General features: G+C 47.6%; 1 protein-coding gene across 2 annotated transcripts in view; it reads left to right on the top strand.

The window, feature by feature from the left end:
• Positions 1-21,316, top strand: part of LOC137543608 (uncharacterized) — an 89,921-nt gene that overhangs the window by 35,007 nt on the left and 33,598 nt on the right. Inside the window, exons 3-5 of one of the 2 annotated variants that reach the window (XM_068264712.1) lie at positions 5,794-6,024; positions 8,272-8,322; positions 19,183-19,258. In XM_068264712.1, coding sequence (XP_068120813.1) covers positions 5,794-6,024; positions 8,272-8,322; positions 19,183-19,247 — 347 coding nt within the window. In that variant the 3' untranslated portion in view covers positions 19,248-19,258. Of the gene's footprint in view, positions 1-5,793; positions 6,025-8,271; positions 8,323-19,182; positions 19,259-21,316 lie in introns of those variants that run through there. The other variant, XM_068264711.1, reaches the window with a different exon arrangement.

The raw sequence follows: 21,316 nt of genomic DNA on the forward strand, positions 1-21,316 counted from the left end.
AGCCAACCTTAAAGCGCGAATGAGATTACTCCCATTATCACACACAACCATGCCCGGTTTCAGGTCCAGCGGTGCCAGCCACAAATCCGTCTGTTCCTTTATTCCCCTCCAAATTTCCTCCCCTGTGTGCTGCTTATCCCCAAGGCAGATTAGCTTCAGCAACGCTTGCTGACGCATGCCAACAGCTGTGCTGCACTGCTTCCACGATCCTACTGCTGCTGGGTTAGCGTTTCCGGATGAGGTACAGCTTTGAGATGCGTTGGAGGAGAAGGAGTCAGAGAGGTAGGTGCTGCTGTTATCCAGTGGGAGGGACGGCGGTGCAGCTGTTTGTGGCGTGGGCAACACCCGTGCCGTAGCAGGTGAGGAATCGCTGCCAGGCTCCACAAGGTTCACCCAGTGCGCGGTAAGGGAGATGTATCGACCCTGGCCGAACGCACTCGTCCAGGTGTCTGTGGTGAGGTGAACCTTGCAGGCAACGGCATTCTTCAAGCTTCGGGTTATTTTGCTGACCACGTGCTCATGCAACTCAGGCACTGCAGAGCGTGCAAAGTGGTAGCGGCTGGGAACCACGTAACGTGGGATGGCCACTGACATCATGCCCTTGAAGCTGTTTGTCTCCACCAATCGATATGGCAGCATTTCGCAGGCCAGAAGCTTGGCTATGCTGGCTGTTACTGCCACGGCCCGGGGGTCATTTGCTGGCAATTTCCTCTTGCGCTCAAACATCTCCGACACAGACAACTGAACCGTAGCGCTGCACACGGAAGGGCTGTTGGTTGTTGTGTTTGATGAACACTGGGAGACCTCAAGAGCACTACTCCGGAAAGTGACAGTGTCAGCGTCGTCTGATGTTTGTGAATGTTGTGAACCACGCAATGGCTGGGCTACTGCTGCTGCTGAGGCGGGTCTGGTGGTGAGTCTGGTGAACCCAAGGGAGGCAGTGTTGTTTCTGGTACCCTGTCCTGACGCGTTTGCCCAAAGAGTGGGATGTTTGGATAGCATGTGACGGCTCATGCTGGTGGTGGAGAGGTTGTTAATATTTTTCCCCCTGCTCAGGCGGGTCTTGCACACCTTGCAAATCGCCATGGTAACATCCTCAGTGCAGTCTTCAAAGAAAGCCCAGACTTTGGAGCACCTGCCTCCTTGCTGGCGATTTCTGTTTGCTCCTCTTTTGCCTCTCACTTGAACTTCCACGCTTGTGGTGCCTGAAATTGCGCGCCGCCTACCTTGTGGCACAAGGCGAACTCGTGCAGCAGTGTGTTCTTCAACAGACTCATCTGTGCTGCTGCTACGACGGCGATGTTCTCGTTCACAAACAAAATCTGGGTCTCTGTCCACATTGTCCATACCCTCCTCTTCCATCTCCTCAAACTCGTCATATGTCATTGTGGGCCACCGCCGTGGAGTAGAGCTCCCCACAACAACCTCTGCGCAGCACACTCCAACGTCGTCTTCCAGATCTTGTCGGCCGACCTCCTGCAATTGCAACCCCTCCTGCCCAAATTGCTCTGGGATTTGGGTTTCCGAGTCCTCTTCGGACTCGCCTTGTATTTCAGTGCGCGGTGCATTTCCCACAGTTAACGGTTGTGAATCCAGGCACAACATTTCTGGCTGTTCCTCCATTGACCTTTGAAAGGTGGAAGTTTGTTGGGCTGGGAATAGCTCCTGCAAATACCCCATTGTGTCCTGAGGTAATTCATCGGACTGGTTATCTGGCAGTTGTGTGCGTGGTGTCGCTGCCGGTTGTGTCAGCTTTGTGCCCACTGGCTCCTTGTAACTGGCTGAGGACTCGGACCTCGTGCGTGATGTGCTGGTGCTGCTTAACCCACTGCTGGACGCTTGAGAGGTCATCCAAGTAATTATCTGGTCCTGTTCTTTTGGATTTGTGAGGGTTGTTGTCCTGGACAACATGGGCGGTATTGAGTGGGTTTTCTTGGGTGCTCCCCTGTGGCCTGTACGTGAACCGTCAGGGGAAACACCTCTTCCCTTGCCCCTCCCTCTTTCACCGGATTTCTTCCTCATTTCACTTATCCTTACAGTACACGCTGACTGGCAGCAGTACAGTGGCAGTACAGAAATGCTATACAGTACCACTATTCCCAGCAGCGACACAGAGCACAATGCTATACAGTGACGGGTGAGCGGTGTACCACTATTCCCAGCAGCGACACAGAGCACAATGCTATACAGTGACGGGTGAGCGGTGTACCACTATTCCCAGCAGCGACACAGAGCACAATGCTATACAGTGACGGGTGAGCGGTGTACCACTATTCCCAGCAGCGACACAGAGCACAATGCTATACAGTGGCGAACGAGCGGTGTACCACTATTCCCAGCAGACACAGAACAGTACACAGAATGCTATATAGTGTGGCTGAACGAGCGGTGTACCACTATTCCCAGCAGACACAGAACAGTACACAGAATGCTATATAGTGTGGCTGAACGAGCGGTGTACTACTGTTCCCAGCAGACACAGAACAGTACACAGAATGCTATATAGTGTGGCTGAACGAGCGGTGTACTACTGTTCCCAGCAGACACAGAACAGTACACAGAATGCTATATAGTGTGGCTGAACGAGCGGTGTACTACTGTTCCCAGCAGACACAGAACAGTACACAGAATGCTATATAGTGTGGCTGAACGAGCGGTGTACCACTGTTCCCAGCAGACACAGAACAGTACACAGAATGCTATATAGTGTGGCTGAACGAGCGGTGTACCACTATTCCCAGCAGACACAGAACAGTACACAGAATGCTATATAGTGTGGCTGAACGAGCGGTGTACTACTGTTCCCAGCAGACACAGAACAGTACACAGAATGCTATATAGTGTGGCTGAACGAGCGGTGTACTACTGTTCCCAGCAGACACAGAACAGTACACAGAATGCTATATAGTGTGGCTGAACGAGCGGTGTACTACTGTTCCCAGCAGACACAGAACAGTACACAGAATGCTATATAGTGTGGCTGAACGAGCGGTGTACTACTGTTCCCAGCAGACACAGAACAGTACACAGAATGCTATATAGTGTGGCTGAACGAGCGGTGTACTACTGTTCCCAGCAGTGACACACAATGACTGGGGGGGACCCTGGCTAGCGTGGCTGGAGCGCGAACTACCCTGCCTGCCTACCCAAAGCTAAACCCACAGACAAATGGCGGAGATATGACGTGGTTCGGGTATTTATTTACCCGAACCACGTGACAGTTCGGCCAATCAGAGCGCGTTCGGGTCCGAACCACGTGACCCGTTCGGCCAATCACAGCGCTAGCCGAACGTTCGGGGAACGTTCGGCCATGCGCTCTTAGTTCGGCCATATGGCCGAACGGTTTGGCCGAGCACCGTCAGGTGTTCGGCCGAACTCGAACATCACCCGAACAGGGTGATGTTCTGCAGAACCCGAACAGTGGCGAACACTGTTCGCCCAACACTAATACCTACTACACACTGCATCCTGGGTTCAAATTGCAGCTATGGTATATAAGCATGCTTTTCAAAAAGTACAAATCCTTATTCATGCTACTTTTTCTATTGAATTGATCATAATGGTAGTATGGTTTATGCTAGGCCACCTTTAGCATGTAGTGTGGTTCATGGTCTAGAGGGTAAGACAGATACCTACTACTCGCTGCATCCTGGGTTCAAATCCCAGCTATGGTATATAAGCTGTTTTGAAAATCTGTAATTCCCTACTTGATGATATAGGAGGATGGAGGAGGAGGAGAGGGAGAGAGAGATTTTTCCGACAGAATCCCGTATAGGTCGGAATTCCGCGGAAAAGGTCCGGAATACCGTCGGAATGAAACGGTAGCGATATGACGGTATGCGGAATTGTCCCGGAAACGGAAATGGGCTCTTCCGACCATGCCTGCCGCCTAACACCGATGAGCTGTCGTAGAGTTGCTCCCCCAGAACTGCCTAATGCCGATTGGTGTCAAGAGCGGTGGGCAGAGATAATCATGGAATGAGTGCATGGATGCGTGTGCATCCCTGCTGAGATACGGAGCCCCGCTGCGTTAGCAGCCTGCCAGCCGTGATCCGAGCTGGTAGTCTGTTAGGAGAAAAAAACACAGTCATTTTCTTTTGTACAACGCTGTGATCTAGCACAGGGCTGTGCTGGGGACAGCCCTGTCACTTGGCTGTCCCCTTGAGTGGCTCACAATCAGATCACTCTCATAGACTGATGCCTATGAGAGGTGATCATAGTGCTGGTTCTTGGAGGGAGGGAGGGGGGGCTGGGGGAAGAAAATAAAAAAATAGCATCATTTCATAAAAAGAATACTTTTTAAATTAATACAAAAAAATATTGCAGCAGCAATCAGATCCCACCAACAGAAAGCTCTGTTGCATTTAGCATTTGACTGCTAAGTTGCATGGCTGAGCAGTAAACTGTTAAAGCTGCAGTGTGCTGAATTGTAAAAAATAGCCTGGTGACTAGGGGGGGTGTAAGCCTATGGTCCTCAAGAGGTTAAAATTGGCACATCCAGGGTAGATTAGAACAAACAGAGGGTGTTGCTGTGGCTGTTGCAAAGACAGACTGCAACCACTTCCATTACAGAGAGAGGCTAAGACTGCTGCTACAACAGAGAGAGAGATCTGTAACCTATACACCTACAAAGTTCTCCACACTCTTTCTCCTCCATATTTCTCTTCACTAATTCTCAGGTACTACTCAACGGAAACCAGGACCCAAATGCAATTCACTTTTTCTCCTGAGTTTCCTCCTAGGTGATATTTTCACAACTTGTCAATAAAATACTGTAACGATCTGCTAGTGTAAGTGAGAGCACGAGCAGACAGACAGATATCAGGGAATCCCAAAAAGAAATTGCCTGCAGACAGTAGAAGGCAGTACTGTCTCGGTACTAATAGATTGGTCAACAATCGGGTCGGTAACAGATCTGACAGGTAAGGTACAAAAACGTAAGGCAAAATCAGTGTCAGTATACAAGCAGAGGTCGGCAACAGATCAGATGAGCAAAGGTACAGAATCGTTAGGCAAAAAAATAGTAAGTGTTCAAGCAAGGGTCGGCAACAGATCAGATAGGCAAAGGTACAGAATCGTTAGGCAAAAGAGTAGTAAGAGGCAAGGCAGAGGTCAAATAATACAATCACAATAATATGTTTATTCCTGAGCTAGTGTGAAATCCCTGGGGTCCTGCCGGTTCAAAGCACACATGGATCTGACTAAGGTCTGAAGCCTTCACTGTGAAGTGTTAGCTACAACAGACAGTGAGCAAGTAACTGAATGTTGCTTAAGAAGGCTGTGTAAGCAGGACAGCGCACCCCCAACCACTAGCCAATCCGGAGGTGGAGCCCTGCGTGTCAGCTGACCAGCTGTCAGCTGACATGCATCCTCAGGGCATAAGTGGTGCGACGCAAACAGCGCATGCATCCACCCTCTTTCTCTCCCTGTGAGCTACCAGCTGACAGGCCGCTGACGTCACCACTTACACTGTTGCCGGGTGACCCGGAAGTCGCTGAGGCGCCGCTGATCTCCGCGGCGGTGGTGAGTTCTGTAGGCCTGACAAATACATTTTAAACCACCAGCAGCAAGAAAATACTCAAGAGCATCGGCTGTGATGGCAGATGCTGTTATGATGAATGTGCTGGAACAATAAAAACCTGATATTGTTCCCATCAAGACTGAGTGCAGATCCTTCTTTTCAATTGTCTGGATTACACACACACACTCTGTATTATTTTATATAGTGCAGTAAATGATGTAATATTAATAAATAATTAATATGATTACATTTGTTTTGCCTTTCTCTGTTAGGTCAGAAAAATGTTGTAGTTGTAATTGATGATCTGGATGACAGCAGTGATAGTGTGAAGTCTGGGATCCTTTTCAGCCAACCAAGTATAAGAACTAAGGCTGAAGGACTCTTTCTGTTCAGCTCAGAAGAGAAAACTTACCTTAATTCTGCTCCACTTGATACAGTCAGTGGACATCAAAGACATTCCACTCTAAGAAAGAAAATGGATGATCTGAAACGGGTGATAAAAGGTAAGAAGAACCATCAGTGAACCATTAGTTACCATAAAAAATCTTTAGATAGCCAAAAGAAAAACGATGGAGCCCCAGGACACTAAAGGAGCACATTAACTGTACAAGCTTTATCAACAATTTCAAAATACAGTTGAATTGGGCATAATCAATAGGGGATTCTTTGTGACCAACAAAGGATTATTTTTTTCTATTTCTACAAATAAATGTATATACAGGTAGTCCCCAACTTACAAACATCCGACTTACAAATGACTCGCCATTATGAAGGACCCTAAAATGGGAACACGTCAAACTTTTTTTTTCAAAAAGACCTTGTCGTTTTTGAGAAAATAGATTTAAAAAAAAAATTCAAAGAAAAAATGTTTTTAAAACTCGGTAAAATGGGATTTTTCTGTGGTACACTACACTATATAGCGACTTCCAAGTTCTACATACATACAGTATATATTAGAGCACACAGCTAGATAAACATTCTGTATTTGTAAGGCTTGGTGGTGTATTCTCCACAGTCAGCATGCAACGCATGAGCTGACGTGGAGGAGGTACACACACTAGCACACGGAAACAGGCTATCCCTAGTATAGTGGAGGGGAGGACTGACTCCAATAGGAGATTGTGGTGCACAGAGCCGGTGCAGATCCGACAGCCACAAACAATACTTTCGCTATAACGTCTCAGCGCAAAGTAGCGCTGAGCGCTTAAACCAGAACTGAGGAGATCAGGACAGGTAGACAGAATGAACGCTTGCTAGCTAGCCGCTACTTAGTGACAGCAAGCGTCCACAACAAGACAGACTGGAATGAGGCAGCCAATGCATTTGCAGCGATGGCGTGCCTCACAAAGACAGGACAGGATAGTCAGGAAATAGCAGGATCAAGATAGATAAACGTAACACAGACAAATATACAATAAGTATGTTTTCCTAGCGTATTACAATTACAGCTATCAATGAAACTATTTGTAACGTCTGACTAACATATGTATATATCGGCAATGAACCGATATATGACATAAGCAGGAACACTGACTTAGGACTGGAACGATACAGGGAACAGGACTCAGAAGGATTCGCTATCTCTTCGCAGAGATGAACGCAATCCACAAACGGTAACAGGACAGGATTCAGAAGGATTTGTTATCTCCTCGCAGAGATGAACGCAATCCACAAACAGGAACAGGATAACTAGCTCAGCACGGGTGATCACGATACGCGCAAACTACCAAAACGTGCTGGAAAGCTGACTAACTGCACACAGGATATAAACAGTTCGTGTACGTATATATCAGCGTCACTGATGTATCAACGTAACACGAATACAAGGAAAATAATAAACGTGCTGGTATGCATATTTATTGGCAATGAACCAATATATGATGCAAAGACCAGCAAAGTATCTTTAGAACAAGAAACACGATCGGGGGCTGAAGCAACAGCAAGACAGGCTTAAACTGAAGCTATGAAAACCCGAGGAGTCCTGCAGGAAGCAGATCTTTATACTGAGGTCATCCAATGGGAGCAGACATGCAGATTCCCACACAGGTGAATGATAATCAGTCACAAGCTGACAGCAGGGAAAGGCAGACAAAGCTATGCAGCTTGCATGGAAAGAGATCAGAACTGCCTGAGCTGCAGCACTACTACTTCCAGCAATACCTGCTGCAGCAGCGATCATGACAGTATTGGAAGGAGATACATAGCTTGTTTTCCAATTACAAATACATTTAATACAGTTGTCCTCCTGTTTCAAAACGTCCTGCTTTTGAAACACAGTGTAATGCTCAACTAAAATGAGTCAGGAAATAATTACACTGTGGCACAGAAAATGCTGCTGTCATTCCCTATGAAAAAAACAAACAAACCATAAATTTAGCAGGCCTCAGGTCTTTAACAGCACTGACCAGGAATAAACTAACTGACAGTAGTGAGGAGGAGAGGAAAGTTAGCAGGGCTGATAATTCCTGTGACATGAATGTATCCATGAATAAAGTCACTGAACTCAAGAGTTCCGTTACTTCAGCCCATATATTTTTCTTCTCACAGCAGTTTGTATGTCCCCATTCATCAAACAGAGTACAGGATAATCAGTTGACAGCAGATGTTGGCTGTCATTACACACACCAGGAATTAAAAGAGATGCAGCAATCTTAGGAATTCAGGCAGAAAAGAGCAAAGCAGTAGAGATGATTTACTTTGACATGTGACCTGACATTTTTCATTATGTTTGTTTTTGTGTTTTTTTTTAGATGGATGTGCATCTGTTGACTCCCAGTTAATCCCACATTATGGCCTGATAGGTATGACTATCCCTTTTAGCTGGTTATTGGCTGTTACCATGGACACATACAGTATATGTGAGTGCCAATGATGATTGGCTACTCACTATCTAGTTACCCATGTAATTTTTGTGTATATCAGGGATGCAGCGGGGAGTGGAGTTGGTTGCTCTTTTCCTAGTTACTACATAGCAAGGAAATGAACAGCTCTACTTAAAAACAGATGAGTGCCTACCTGCAAAAGAGTGCAAGCCCCACTTATGGGATAAAATACACACTGAGCATACACATGACCTAGCTACCACTGGAGGATGTTAGTTTCCTATAACAGCTTGCATGCAACTTGTTAAGTACTCGTCCCTCCCACTGCGAAGAAGTCAAGACTGCAAACGCACATTGAACCCAAACAGAGGCTCTGCATATACACCAAAAGCAAAGCTGTTAAGTGGGAGTGGCTGACCAAAAATGAATTAAATTAGTACATAACAAGGAAATGAACAGCGCTACTTAACCTTCCTGGCGGTAAGCCCGAACTGAGTTCGGGCTATGCCGCCGGAAGGCACCGCTCAGGCCCCGCTGGGCCGATTTGCATAATTTTTTTTTTGCTGCACGCAGCTAGCACTTTGCTAGCTGCGTGCAGTGCCCGATCGCCGCCGCTACCCGCCGATCCGCCGCAATTCCTCTCGCCGCGGCCGCCCCCCCCCCCCAGACCCCGTGCGCTGCCTGGCCAATCAGTGCCAGGCAGCGCTATGGGGCAGATCGGAGTCCCCTCTGACGTCACGACGTCGATGACGTCGGTGACGTCATCCCGCCCGTCGCCATGGCGACGGGGGAAGCCCTCCAGGAGATCCCGTTCTTTGAACGGGATCTCCGGATCTCCGATCGCCGGCGGCGATCGGAGGGGCTGGGGGGATGCCGCTGAGCAGCGGCTATCATGTAGCGAGACTTTGTCTCGCTACATGAAAAAAAAAAAAAAAAATTTAAAAAAAAAGATTTGCTGCCCCCTGGCGATTTTTTTGCAAACCGCCAGGAGGGTTAAAAACAGATGAGTGCCTACCTGCAAAAGAGTGCAAGCCCCACTTATGGGATAAAATACACACTGAGCATACACATGACCTGTCTACCACTGGAGGATGTTAGTTTCCTATAACAGCTTGCATGCAACTTGTTAAGTACTCGTCCCTCCCACTGCGAAGAAGTCAATCCTCCATCGGAGGGGACCTAACACTAACTAAGTCCTACCTATGCATATGCATAGCCTGGGCGCCCTACCAAATAAAATCGAAAACTGCGCAAAAGGTGGATCAGCGCATCACCAGGCCGCCTCTGAATGGCCTACAATCAGATGTGCGCTGAGCCCCCCCAGAAACTGCAAACGCACCTTGAACCCAAAGAGAAGCTCTGCATATACACCAAAAGCAAGGCTGCTAAGTGGGAGCAGCTGACTAAAAATGAATTAAATTAGTACATAGCAAACAAATGAACAGCGCTACTTAAAAACAGATAAGTGCCTACCTGCAAAAGAGTGCAAGCCCCACTTGTGGGATAAAATACACACCGAGCATACACATAACCTGTCTACCACTGGAGGATGTTGGTTTCCAGTAACAGCTTGCATGCAACTTGTTAAGTACTCGTCCCTCCCACTGCGAAGAAGTCAATCCTCCATGGGAGGGGAACTAACACTAACTAAATCCTACCTATGCATATGCATAGCCTGGGCGCGCTACCAAGTAAAATTAAAAAAAAAAGTGGGATCAGCGCATCACCAGGCCGCCTCCGAATGGCCTCCGATCAGAGATGCGCTGAGCCTCCCCCAGAGACTGAAAACGCACCTTGAACCCAAACAGAGGCTCTGCATATACACCAAAAGCTAGGCTGTTAAGTGGGAGTGGCTGACCAAAAATGAATTAAATTAGTACATAGCAAGGAAATGAACAGCGCTACTTAAAAACAGATGAGTGCCTACCTGTAAAAGAGTGCAAGCCCCACTTATGGGATAAAATACACACTGAGCATACACATGACCTGTCTACCACTGGAGGATGTTAGTTTCCTATAACAGCTTGCATGCAACTTGTTAAGTACTCGTACCTCCCACTACGAAGAAGTCAATTTTCCATGGACAGACAAAAGGAGTAACCAGTAGCAACCGCAGCTCTGGCCTACACTCCCAGACAGAAGGAACCACCGCCACTACCGCTAGGGTGAATGCGATCCCAAGAGACATAACGATTTCCTGTTGACCGCTGCTGGCGACAAGACAATTGCAACAGATAGACAATACAAGGCAATACAGATAATACAACCTGACTATGCTAGAAGGAATGCCTAGTGCACTCCCAAGGAATACTCTAAGATAATCTTAGCAAACGATGAGACTCCAAGTAAGTTAGCAGGAACAAACCAGTATGGCCAGCAGGGAATTCTGGGAGCAAAATGTATTTATACTGCAAGCCATTAAAGGAAGCAGCTAAGCAATTTGCATGACAAGTGGATGCTAATTTCTCACCAGCAGAGCAACTCTGAAACTTGCAGTGTGAAGACAGGTCTCTTTTCCAGAGACCTGCAGCACTCAGACCTAAAACATGGTCAAAAAGCTGTCTGCCTGTGCAGACAGCAGAGCAGATCATTACAGCAGGCTCCGGCGGCCATTACACTCACTCGTGTGCCTGCACATAGACAGACTAGGGCGAGCTGCTGCAGACATTTTCTCCTAGGGACAGATTAGTCAGGCTCTTGGCTTCTTAGCTTGCTCCTGGCTGATTATTATTGCTTTTATAGCACCCCTCAACAGCTCTTTTCAGAGCTAATCCTGTTCTTTGTTTTTTTTTGTGTGTGTGTGTCAAACTGACACTTTTGTTGCATACACAGCCTTGCTAATTCATACTGTGTGTGCCACTGCCAGCAGCCCAGCACATTCAGTGACTACCTGTGTGTGTGACAGGGAGCTGGACATTGTACTACCCAGTACTGCATATACCCCCTTACCCAGTACCTGTTGTGTTTAGTTAACCCACCTCATCACTGCATATACCTACCTTTGTGTTGAGTGAACCCACCTCACTGCATCTAAATACCTTTACTGTTCAGTGAACCCACCTCACTGCATCTACCTCCCTGTTGTGTTGAGTGAACCCAGATCACTGCATATAACTACCTTTACTGTTGAGTGAACCCACCTCACTGCATATAACTATATTTATTGTTCAGTGAACCCACCTCACTGCATATAACTACCTTTACTGTTCAGTGAACCCACCTCACTGCATCTAACAACCTGTTGTGTTGAGTGAACCCACCTCACTGCATCTAGCTACCTTTACTGTTGAGTGAACTCACCTCACTACATCTAACTACCTTTACTGTTGAGTGAACCCACCTCACTGCATATAACTACCTTTACTGTTCAGTGAACCCACCTCACTGCATCTAACTACCTTTTGTGTTGAGTGAACCCACCTCACTGCATATAACTACCTTTACTGTTCAGTGAACCCACCTCACTGCATATACCTAGCATCCCCCCCCCCCCCCGAGATGGACAAAATGGACAAACCAGGTAGAGGAAGAGGTAGAGGCAAACCAAGAGGAAGGCCACCTGGCACCGGCAGGTCTGTGCAAGGTGGTGTTGCTGTGATTTCGTGCGGACCTGGCCCAAAGTACAGTGCTCAGAAGAAGGCACGTGCCATCACTTTACAAAATTGTGAGGACGTGCTTGAGTATTTAACACAGTACACCTCATCTCCCGCAGCCAGTGCCACCAGCGCTAGTACAAGCACCACATCCGCTGCATTTGACACTTCGCAGGAGTTATTTGGTGGTGGTGAAATCACTGATTCACAGCCACTACTGCAACAACAAGAAGAAGGCGCAGGTACACCACCTCATACGTCTGAGTTAGGTGGCGATAGTATGGACGTAACATGTGAGGAGGGGGATGATGAAGCACCTGATGTTGGTGCAGTTGTGGAGGTGTCTGAGGAAAGCGAAGCTGGGCAGGAGGATTATGATGACGATTATATCGATGCAAAGTATGTTCCCAATAGAGGAGATAACCAGGGGGACAGTTCAGAGGGGGAGTCAGAGAGGAGTAGGAGGAGACGAGTCCATGAAAGAAGCAGAGGGAGCTCGTCCTCAGAAACAGCTGGGGGCAGTGTCCGGCACCATGTATCACCAGCTATGGACAGCCAGCCAACATGCCCTTCAACGTCAGCTGCTGATGCCACCGTAGCCCCATCACCCCAGGGGGGCTCAGCGGTTTGGAAATTTTTTAACATGTGTGTCTCAGATCGGAGCAAAGCCATCTGTTGTCTCTGCCAGCAAAAATTGAGCCGTGGAAAGGCCAACTCTCACGTAGGGACAAGTGCCTTACGAAGGCACCTGGAGAAAAGGCACAAACAGCTATGGCAAGAAGCAAAGCAGCACCCAAAAGACAAGCCACCCTCCTTCTCCTCTTCCTCCTTCAGGTGCATCATCTTCTTCAGCCACTTTCTCCCTTGCACCTTCACAGCCACCCTCCTCCACACCGACTCTGCCCTTGAGCGGTTCCTTCTCCTCTGCCCACAGCAGTATCCAGCTGTCCGTGAAGGAAGTATTTGAGCGTAAGAAGCAAATGTCTGCCAGTCACCCTCTTGCCCGGCGTCTAACAGCTGGCGTGACGGAACTATTAGCTCGCCAGCTATTACCATACAAGCTGGTGGAGTCAGAGGCTTTCCATTAATTTGTGGCCATTGGGACACCGCAGTGGAAGATACCAGGCCGCAATTATTTTTCACAAAAGGCCATACCCAAACTGTACCGTGCAGTTGAGAGGCAAGTGGTGTCATCTATTGTGAAGAGCGTTGGGTCAAGGGTCCACCTGACCACGGATGCCTGGTCTGCCAAGCATGGGCAGGGCCGCTACATTATGTACACAGCCCATTGGGTCAACCTGGTGACCGATGGCAGCAAGCAGGGAGTACGTGGCTGCGTAGCGGACCGACTTCTGACACCTCCACGGCTTACAGGCAGGCCCCCTGCCACCTCCTCCCTACCTGCTACATCCTCTTCGCTGTCATCATCCTCCTCCTTGGCTGGTGCCTTGATCTCCTCTCCAGCTACACAGCCCCCGCACCCCAGGGCCTATGCTGCATGCCAGGTATGACGGTGTCACGCTGTCTTAGACATGTCTTGCCTCAAAGCGGAGAGTCACACTGGAGCAGCTCTCCTGGCTGCTCTTAAAGAGAACCTAAAGTCTAAAAAAAAAAAAATGAGATGAACTCACCTGGGGCTCACCTCAGCCTCAGACGATCGGTGCCCTCGCAGCTCTGCTCCGATGCCTCTGCACCCGCCGGCGACGACTTCCGGTTTCGCCGTCACCGGCCGACAGGCATGGGAACGCGAGTGATTGTTCGCGTTCCCAGCCTGTATATCGCCCCCTATGCTGCTATTGCGGCCTCCTGGCCTCTCTCTCTCTCTCTCTCTCTCTCTCTCTCTCTCTCTCTCTCTCTAGCTTAAACCATACTATCATTATGATCAATTTGATAGAAAAAGTAGCATGATTAATGATTTGTACTTTTTGAAAAGCATGCTTACATACCATAGCTGGGATTTGAACCCAGGACACAGTGTGTAGTAGGTTTCTGTCTTACCCTCTAGACCATGACCCACACTACATGCAAAAGGTGGCCTAGCATAAACCATACTATCATTATGATCAATTCGATAGAAAAAGTAGCATGATTTGCCAAGCCCTGGGCGATCTCTTCCACACTTGGTGGAGCTGCCCAGTAGTACAATCACTCTGGTCCAAGACCTTCTACTTAACAAAAAAGTTCTGGAGCAAACCTTCCACCCTAAGCCCCTTGCCAGCTTTACTGAATACAGGCTTGCCTAATTTATCCCGTCCAGAAAACACTCTATTCACAAAGATACTAGTAGCCACTAGATCACATATAGCACAGAATTGGCTCTCTAAGGATCTGAGCTGGGAAAAGGTAGTACAAAAAGTAAATTATATATGTTGGACGAATACATAATGGCTCTAACAAACGAGGACACCTCAAAGTTTTCTTCCATTTGGTCTCCTTGGTTGTCATCACCTTATGGAATCCACATTAAAAGAACGTTGGACCAATACTAACTGTGGAAGAACGCTATGTGGACCTCCACCTAACGTAAAGAAGAGCTAAATAAGGAACCTGACACAGGGTACAGGAGCAAAAGCATCCTAACTCGGAATACATAAAAATAGCCTCAACACGCTATTACAATTCGTAAAGCGGCCGGACTCTTGCTCTGTAACTGCACACGGGCTCTTCTCCTTGTGCATTCTTCATGCAAATTATGCAAATTATTATATCTTAAAAGAGTATTCCTGTTCTGCTGATATTCCAAGCTCTCTGTTTTTTGTTTTTTGTTTTTCTTCTTTTCAGATCTGTTTATAAGAAAATATAATGTATATTAGATGTCCTATGCTAATATCTATTTCCTGTACCATCTAAAGGGAATGTATGTTGATTAGTTTGTCATACGCTTGTTTGTAACTCTGATACTAGATACTGTACAAACGTTTATTTTGAAAATTAATAACAATAAAAAAATTTGAAAGTAAAAAAGAAAAAGTAGCATGATTAAGGATTTGTACTTTTTGAAAAGCATGCTTATATACCGTCTTTCCCCTAAAGTAAGACCTACCCCGAAAGTAAGGCCTAGCTGGGGGCGGGGCGCTGTGTGTATGGGGAGGTGCGTGGTCTCTTACCGCACCTCCCTTGTGGCTGCGTCCCCCTCCGTTCCTGGTAATTCCTCCGGTGGCGGCGGCATAGTAATCCATCTGTGAGGGCGCCCTGTGACCCTCACGCAGTACGCTAGGCCGGCTCTGCGCTGGCGCCCTCTTCCTGTCATCATGTGCGCCCGGCAGATGCGTCCCAGGCGCACATTGATTAATCAGTGTGCGCCTGGGACGCATCTGCCGGGCGCACATGATGACAGGAAGAGAGCGCCAGCGCAGAGCCGGCCTAGCGTACTGCGTGAGGGTCACAGGGCGCCCTCACAGATGGATTACTATGCCGCCGCCACCGGAGGAATTACCAGGAACGGAGGGGGACGCAGCCACAAGGGAGGTGCGGTAAGAGACCACGCACCTGCCCATACACACAGCGTCTAGCCCCTCCCACCCCCGAAAATAAGCCCTAGCAGACATTTCCTCCCCAAAAAGAATATAAGACAGTGTCTTATATTCGGGGAAAGATGGTACTATAGCTGGGATTTGAAGCCAGGACACAGTGTGTAGTAGGTATCTGTCTTAGCCTCTAGACCATGACCCACACTACATGCTAAAGGTGGCCTAGCTTAAACCATACTACCATTATGATCAATTCGATAGAAAAAGTAGCATGATTAAGGATTTGTACTTTTTGAAAAGCATGCTTATATACCATAGCTGGGATTTGAACCCAGGACACAGTGTGTAGTAGGTATCTGTCTTACCCTCTAAACCATGACCCACACTACATGCTAAAGGTGGTCTAGCATAAACCATACTACCATTATGATCAATTCGATAGAAAAAGTAGCATGATTAAGGATCAGGGCCGGCCCGCTCATGAGGCGGGGTGAAACTTTTGCCTCAGGCGGCAAATTTCCAGGGGCGGCACCCGCCCGTCCGTGGGTGCGGGGAGCCGGCCGCCGAGCTGGAGGGGTAGCTGGCAGGACGGGGGTATTGGGCCAGCGGCGGGGAGGGGGGTCGGACTGGTTCTGATGGTTCCAGGGGGTACTCAGGCTTTATATAGTTAATCAAGAACAACAAATTTAGAGTTTTAGTAAATTATAAATCTTATTTAATCAACACCAAATTAGTGTTTTAGCTAATTAAAAGCAATAGTAAATGCTTGAAATTTGTTTAGAACCAATTATCATGTAGTGCAATAAAATATATATTTTTCAGGGGGTATTTGTGATAATGCTTACTATGCTAGGGGGTACTTGGTGAGTAAAGGGTTTTAAAAGGGGTACATACCAATAAAATGTTGAGAAACACTGGTCTAGGGGGTAAGTCAGATACCTACTACACACTGCGTCCTGGGTTCAAATCCCAGCTATGGTATATAAGCATGCTTTTCAAAAAGTACAAATCCTTAATCATGCTACTTTTTCTATCAAATTGATCATAATGGTAGTATGCTTTATGCTAGGCCACCTATAGCATGTAGTGTGGGTCATGGTCTAGAGGATAAGACAGATACCTACTACACACTGTGTCCTGGGTTCAAATCCCAGCTATGGTATATAAGCTGTTTTGAAAATCTGCAATTCCCTTCTGGATGATATAAGAGGATGCACAATTGAAGGTAAAGAGGCGCCCTGGTTGAAATAAAAGCATCTAAAAACAGCTTAAAATCGAGGAAATAATATGAGGTGGCTTACCTCAATAACGAAATCCTTGTATATGACAAAAGATTTTTATTTAGCACAGGCAACGCGTTTCGCGGGTCCAAGCCCGCTTCATCAGGCCAATAAAAGTGCCAAATGAACAAGTCGATATGGCAAAGGGATGGATGGGAGGAAGATGTTTTTCGGAAAATTCCGCCGGAATTATAAAATTTCCGCGGAATTCCGTTTGAGTGGTATAGGAATTCCGTTCCGACTATCGGAATTAATCTACGTGTTATAGCCGCAGTGCGCCCCCTCCCTAAAACGCCCTTAGACTCAGTATAGGTAGGCAGCCAAGTATAGGTGCCCCCAGTATAGGATCTCATGTGTAGGTGCCCTCAATATAGGTTGTCAAGCATAGGTGGCCCCAGTATAGGAAGTCAATTGAAGGTCTCCATCCCCCCATAGGTAGCCAGGTGTAGGTGCCTCCAGTATAGGTAGCCAGCTATAGGTGCCCCCAGTATAGGAAATCAGGTGTAGTTGCCCTCAGTATAGGCAACCAGCTATAGGCGCCCACTTGGAAGCTGACGCCCTGAGCGACCGCTCCGGTCACTCATATCAAAGGCCGGCTATGTGTACTGGGTGGCCACGCTTCTAGACCCTCGGTACAGGCACAAAGTGGCGGACCTGTTAACAACTCAACAGAAGGCGGAAAGGATGCAGCACTTGCAGAACAAGCTGGCAATGATGCTTTACAATGCGTTTAAGGGTAATGTGACAGCACAACGCAATCAAGGTACCACTGGCATTAATCCTCCTCCTCCCAAGTCCACGCAGGCAAGGACAGGACACTCCAGCGATCTCAGGGTGATGTCGGACATGCGGACATTCTTTAGTCCAACGCCTCGCCATAGCCCTTCCGGATCCACCCTCCACCAACGCCTGGACCGGCAGGTAGCCGACTACCTGGCCTTGAGTGTGGATGTAGACACTGCGAGCAGCGACGATGAACCCTTGAACTACTGGTTGCGCAGGCTTGACCTGTGGCCAGAGCTGTCCCAATTTGCCATCCAACTTCTCTCTTGCCCTGCCGCAAGCGTCCTGTCAGAAAGGACCTTCAGTGCAGCTGGAGGCATTGTCACTGAGAAGAGAAGTCGCCTAAGTCATGACAGTGTTCAGTACCTGACCTTTATCAAAATGAATGAGGCATGGATCCCGGAGGGCTACTGCACGACCAAAGACTAAGTCAGTCCCCACACACAGAACCTCTGCCTGCAGGCCGCTTGCCTTCTCCACCACCACCAACAGGGTCCAGGACTCTAGGTGGATTCCTGAATTTTTAAGGCCGCCCGCTGCTTGCAGCGGCCGCTATACTAATTTTTCTGGTGCGTGTACATGCATGCCTAATTTTTCTGACTGAACTGCGGGCAACTGCAACAAAAAAAAAAGGTATGTACATGTGCCCATCCCCCTTCATGATCATTACCTTGCCGCGGTGAAGGGGCTTGTGTATCACAATGAAGCAATGACCGCCGGCTATATGAGTGTCTCAGGTGGGGGTGGCACACAAAAGATAATTAGGTCGTTGCTTCATTGTGGTCAGACCTAATTTGATCAGCTGGACAGTCACTGTTGTTCTATCATTGATCTACCACAGCCCGGCGACCACATGGGCTGGAAAATCACCACGGCCTACACTCTGGCCATGTTGCGCACCAGTCCAGCATGGCCTTCACTACACAAACAGCTGTTTGCGGTGCGTTACACAGTGAGTTTGGTGTGTCAATGTGAAGCAGTACTCTAATTACACTCCCTGATTGATGTATACACATGCAAGATGTTTGAAAGCACTTTAGGCCTGAAATTTAGCATTCCATGTGATTTCTGCCCTTAAAACGCTGCTTTGCGTCACATCCAGATTTTTCCCCGGGACTTTTGGCGTCTATCCCACTCCGCCATGCCCTCCTCCAGGTGTTAGACACCTTGAAACATCTTTTCCATCACTTTTGTGGCCAGCATAATTTTTTCTATTTTTCAAAGTTCGCCTCCCCATTGAAGACTATTGCGGTTCGCGAACTTTTCCGCAAACCAAACCTTCCGTGGAAGTTCGCAAACGGGGTTTGCGAACCGAAAATCGGAGGTTTGAGACATCACTAGTGGTCTCCTCGGAAGGACGCATAAGTCTGCAGGTGTTGCACATGAGCCTCTCTCCTCTTCTTGGAATACTCTACCTCAACACATCCACCACTCACCCACTCTTACTCTTTTTAGGTACAATCTAAACACTCACCTTTTCAGACAAGTATACTCTCCTACCTAGGGCACTGACCACCACCATTTCTACCATCTCATACAGATTCTGTTTACCTACTGTCCTATCCCTTAAATCTTTAGACTGTAAGGCCTTTTTGCTAGGTCTCTGTAGTTAAATTGTTCAGTGGCACTGCATCAGTTGTGCTCCATCATTGTCTTGTATTAACTGTTGTATTATTTATTTTGTATTGTTATACCCTGTATGCTGTTGTACAGTGCCACGGAGGATGCTGGATATATACAACAATAACAATAACCCGGTACCATTGGAAGGGAAGTAAACTCCCCAGAGCCTGTCCTTCTACCCAGGTAACAGAGATACTCATTAACTGCAGGTTGCTGCTGGAGCAGCTGATCCAGCATAAGCAACATCAATTTCCATATTGTGGGACTGTTGCAAATTAACCATTTCACTGGCATGTTGTATTGGCGCTGAATGTCAACAAGGCATGCCATGGGCATATAGGATCTTTGGAAATAGCCAGACACTTTCCTAGCCTGCTTAAGGATGTCCTGGAATTCTGGTTACCTGTGTTGCATAATCAGATTCAATACACACACATGAAAGGCGCATGGGTCAATTTGCTCAATCTAAGTGCAGACAACAGATTGGTAGTCAGTGCCATTGTCACACACCACTTTTCCAACAGTAAGGTTATGTAAGGTCAGCCACTGATTGGCCTGTGCCTGTAGAGCTGACAGCAGTGCAGTTTCCAGGCACAACAGCCGCAACACAGCATGAAAATGCCATACCTGCACGGTTGAATAGAGTCTGGGAAGCTTAAGGGGCACAGTGGAAGAGAGCAAGGCATAGCAGAAGAGGAGGACTCAGCCAAGAAAGAGACTGCAGAGAAAGGAGGAGGAGAAGAAGAGGCTGGCCTGCATGCAAACCATAGTGGTGTCAGTAACTCTACTTTACAGCCATGCATTTCCCACCTTCACCAGCATGTTTACCCAGTGGCCAGTGAAGATTATTTACCTTTTCTGCCTGTGTCTGGAAGACTATGTGTCTGTGGTCAGATGGAACTTAGTGCTAACACTGTATAACAGAAATTTGTTGACCTGCCTCTGCACAAGATGATACAGGTCCATGATGCCCGTCTCAAAACATATTTTATTCCTGGTACCTTTCACTGTGGTGTCCAATTAGCTACAATTTCTTAAAGGTCTCAGATTCCACCAGCTGGTATGGTAATAGCTGGGGGGATAGCAGTTCTGACAAGCCAGAAGTCAGACTTTGGGCAAGGGAGTAAGTTGACGACAACCTTTTTTTCTGCTCCTACATCTGCAGGATGGAAGACTGTTAGGCAGAGTGGATGACAACTGGGAACTAAGAAGATGAGAAGGGGACAAGGTGGAAGGTGAAAACATGAGGAAGCTGGTTTCCACTTTGACTGCTTTTGTCTTTCAGTGCTTACTCCTACAGGCAGGGCCGGATTTGTACTTTTTACCGCCCAAGGCCACTATCACGAGCCGCCCCCTAACGAACAGCTAGCGTCCTACCACACATACACACTTTAATTGATCCCAGTAATCAATGTATTTAAAGATGCTTATTAATTGCAATTTTACTGATTGATCAACCTTCCGATTGATTGGACTGAACAGTGTTGATGGCGCCAATTGACTACAAACGACCAACTATCAATTGTTTCATCTGTCTGTTTTGTGGATCGATAATATCTGAAATGATCGGAATGATTAATAATTTTTATTCCATTTATGGCCAAATCAATACTTTCCACTCTGATAGGTTGAAGATGGTGGAGGGTGGAGTTGGACTTGTGATGAGTGACAGCTCAGGTCACAGACAATAAGCAGCCCATGTTTGCTGCTCTTTCCCTCCCTGAGTTCCAGACACTTGCCCACCTGCTGCAGTTCACATGTTGGCAGGTTGACTGCATGAGTGTGCCAGGCTGCAGCCCGCCCCTGGCTTCCTGGTGCCCTAGGCCATGGCCTATGTGGCCTTTCCTGAAATCCGGCCATGCCTACAGGGCTTTGGGAAGGGAGTTCCTGTGCCTTCTTATTGAAGTTTTTCCTATGTGGGTGTTGTTCTTCCCACAACTAAGTCACTTGTGACACAGGATGCAGATGGCTTTGGTACTGTCTGGGGCAGACACACAGAATTAAGCCCTCACCGCAGAGCCTTGTACTGGTCTGAAAACATTAGAAGTGACCGGGTGCACTGTCTAGCTGACCCCAGGTGACGTTACACTTTGGTGTTTGCCTCCTTCCCACTGAGAGCTCTCCCTGCATATTGCCCTTCTCCTTTATCTCCAATTTTCACCCTCTCCTTTTGAACTCTTCTCCTCCTCTTCTTGTCTTGTGGCCACCCATATGACATCTATCG

This window comes from Hyperolius riggenbachi, unplaced genomic scaffold (assembly GCF_040937935.1).
Source record: "Hyperolius riggenbachi isolate aHypRig1 unplaced genomic scaffold, aHypRig1.pri scaffold_117, whole genome shotgun sequence".
Classification (NCBI taxonomy): domain Eukaryota; kingdom Metazoa; phylum Chordata; class Amphibia; order Anura; family Hyperoliidae; genus Hyperolius; species Hyperolius riggenbachi.